A 2,890-nucleotide genomic window follows, 5' to 3' on the forward strand; every position below is an offset into this window, starting at 1 on the left:
AGGGCAGCACAGAAGAATGTATCGCCGGGCCAGTGGCGCACTTGGGCCGAGACCTGGGTCGACATGCTCATTATGCAGCTAGACGACCAAGAGGAAGGGACGGATATCGACCTGCTGCAGGGCATGTTTGCCATCAACCAGGAAAGGCGGCTGACGGCTCGCAAGGGCCTAATGAAGGGCCTTAAGGACGGCCTGTTTACGCGGCGGGCCGTCGACGGACTTGTCGCGTGCGCGGTGGGCGGCCAAGAAGAAGAAGAAGAAAAGGCCGCCAACGTGGCTGGCGGGGTCGAGCCACCTACAGCCACGCAACGGGCGGACGCCGAAGACGACCCTGATGCCACCATCCTACTGAGTCGATTGGGTGGTGGCGTGCCGGACAGCAGTGGGGAATTAGTGTGATTACCTGCAGCGAGTTGAATAATAACCGTATGAAATGTCTGCCTCCACCCACCACCAGGTCAAAATGGGATATGCTCGTGTCATTCATATCATGGGGGAGTGGTGCTACAGCTGCTCGGAGTAGAACACGGATGACTATCCGGAGGAAGCTTTATCAACCGTCGACTGGAAACATCTTCAGGGTAATACTAGTCGCTCCTCCTCCGCCCTCCTCCGCCCTCGGCGGTGCTGGGTGTCCCATTTGGGCCCCGTTGGCGGCATTACTGAAGTTACCTGAATCACGGTTCCGGGGCCGTCGCAGCCAGTATGGTGCAATAGGGTTGGATACACTGCCGTGCGGTGGCAGCCCCCGCAGCTGCGCGTTTAGATTGACCTTCAGGCGCTGACTAGCTACTTCGTTGGAGGCATGTATCACGATTGGTAAAGCGCTTCCCGTAGTAGAGCTGAAGACATGTGCTGTGCAGTATCTCGGGTTAAAACTGCTGACGTCTCCATCTCGAACAGCTTCGTTCGATTCTGTTCGGCCGGTGGCCCGCGGTGCTGAGCATCCAAACCACACGCCGTCGGGAGATGGTTTCACGTGACAAGGATATGCTTAAGTCGCAAACGACAGCCATGCCTAACCGTTGTCGTCGTCGGCAAGCGCCACCATAGACGTCCCTACCTGACCGAGGAGTCAGGCAGGCCGCTCAGGTAACACTAAGACGGGTACTGCGGTCGATTTCATTCAGCAAGCGCACGAGATCTTCCGTCCTCGGCATCGCACCATTAAGTTTCCCGACAAGCAGAGCGCAGCGGACGAACCGCAGGATCTGACCCAGAGCATGTGCTACATGTTTGGCCGCGCTACCCAGGCGGTGAATATCTTTTGCGTGGAGGCCCTTTTCAGGAGACGAGCGAGTCGTACGCCTTACACGTGTACTCGCCCCCGGAGCAGGATCGCGATGATCATAGAGGTCGGTCGTGAAAAATTCGTGGTTTAACGCGTCGGCTGCGGCAAGCCGGCGCGTTGGCTCTCGCTGGAGGAGTTCGGAAACGAAGCGGCGAATCGGGGAGGGGTCTAAGAGGGCGGTGTGCCCTTCCACTGTTGCCGGCCATTGGCGGGCTTGCGATTTGGAATAGTGAGGAAGACCAAACAGAAGCTCGAGCGCAAGGACACCGAGGGACCACATATCCACTTTGTTTGTATACCGCCGGCCGGAACGGATCTCTGGTGCGACGTAGTATGGCGTGCCACAATTTCCATTAAGGCTCGACGATGCCGACGCCAGACCCAAATCGGTCAGCTTGACGTGAACTGGGTTTCGAGACCGGACCAAGACGTTAGCAGGCTTGATATCTCGATGCGTAATGTGCTTGCCGTGGAGATAGTTGACGGCATCGACAAGCTGCCTAAGGACGATGCGGCTTTCCAGGATCGTGAGCGGTTGTTGTTCATGTTCCTTCGCGAGATCCAGGCCGTCGACCAATTCCATGACCAATGTCGGCGGCCTGTCGCGACCATAAGGGTTAAAAAAAAAGGGCGATAACGACTCGTCGGCGATATGGCACCTGCGGCAAAACCGGATATAATGCGCGCACCTATTAAAAGGAAATAAAAAGGTCCATTGCTTTATGAATTAGCACCGGGTACACGTTCGGTGGTCCCCGGGACATATGGGAATCCCCGGGAACGAGGAAGCCGACGCCGAAGCAAAATTAGGCACAGCCCTACCGATCCCAGTACACGCCAATCCAACAGTTGCCGGAGTAAAGGCTTTAGCCCGGAAAACGGCCCGGGACGCCCGGAACGCATGGTTTAAGGACAACTTTCCGGATCGGTATAAGGCCATAGGCCCCCGCCAGTACCACAACACACGCCCGACGCGTTGCAATTGCACCGGAAAATACTGCAACGGCTAATAGCCGCACGCACCGGCCACGGGGACTTCGACTGGTACCACCGAAAATTCGGGCACGAGGACGATAACCCGTGCCGCTGCGGAAGAAACAAATCGTGGAGGGCATCCCGCATTCGCCTCCATGTGCGCATGTGCGATAGCACGAGCCTTGTCGTCGGCTGTTTGCCCAGCGTTGCCTTCCATCCTTGGAACTTGACAGCTTCCTACAACTCCATCAGGGATTATCGAAAAAACACTCTGCCTGCAACTATTTGTCACATAGGTTTCGTCTGATCCGGCAGTGTATTCCTCAATTTGTTCTTCAAGCACGTCGGATTCATGTCGTCCTCGCGAGGATTGTGGCGTGCCTCTCCGCAAGGCTGGAGAGGTGGCGGACACTCCTCGGGCAGTCATGGCAGACGGCCTACCCACAACCAAGAGAGCCCACCGTGCAGACACTTCCAGCGCGGTGCGTGCTCCTACGGCGCGAGGTGCTGCTTTTCCCACGACCGAACTCAGGATAGCGGCACGACTCGGGACATCCACGCCAACGACGAGTCGGAGACGCTGGAACAGACCGAAGCGAGGACTGCCTATTTTGACTGGAGGCG

General features: G+C 57.2%; 2 protein-coding genes across 2 annotated transcripts in view; one reads left to right on the forward strand and one right to left on the reverse strand.

Moving 5' to 3' along the window:
• Positions 1 to 445, forward strand: part of GGTG_13689 (hypothetical protein) — a gene marked incomplete at its 5' end in the record, with an annotated part of 1,914 nt that extends 1,469 nt beyond the window's left edge. The window contains one exon of the mRNA XM_009231606.1: positions 13 to 445. Within this exon, the coding sequence (XP_009229870.1) occupies positions 13 to 399 (387 nt within the window). The 3' untranslated portion in view covers positions 400 to 445. The remainder of the gene's footprint in view (positions 1 to 12) is intronic.
• Positions 446 to 553: 108 nt separating this feature from the next.
• Positions 554 to 1,874, reverse strand: GGTG_13690 (CAMK protein kinase; the record flags this gene model as incomplete). The annotated part of the gene is made up of 3 exons (XM_009231607.1): positions 554 to 855; positions 1,024 to 1,063; positions 1,140 to 1,874. 3 exons carry the CDS (start codon positions 1,872 to 1,874, stop codon positions 554 to 556), a joined length of 1,077 nt encoding a protein of 358 aa, XP_009229871.1.
• Between the last annotated feature and the right edge of the window lie 1,016 nt (positions 1,875 to 2,890).

Source organism: Gaeumannomyces tritici, assembly GCF_000145635.1.
Source record: "Gaeumannomyces tritici R3-111a-1 unplaced genomic scaffold supercont2.35, whole genome shotgun sequence".
Lineage (NCBI taxonomy): Eukaryota > Fungi > Ascomycota > Sordariomycetes > Magnaporthales > Magnaporthaceae > Gaeumannomyces > Gaeumannomyces tritici.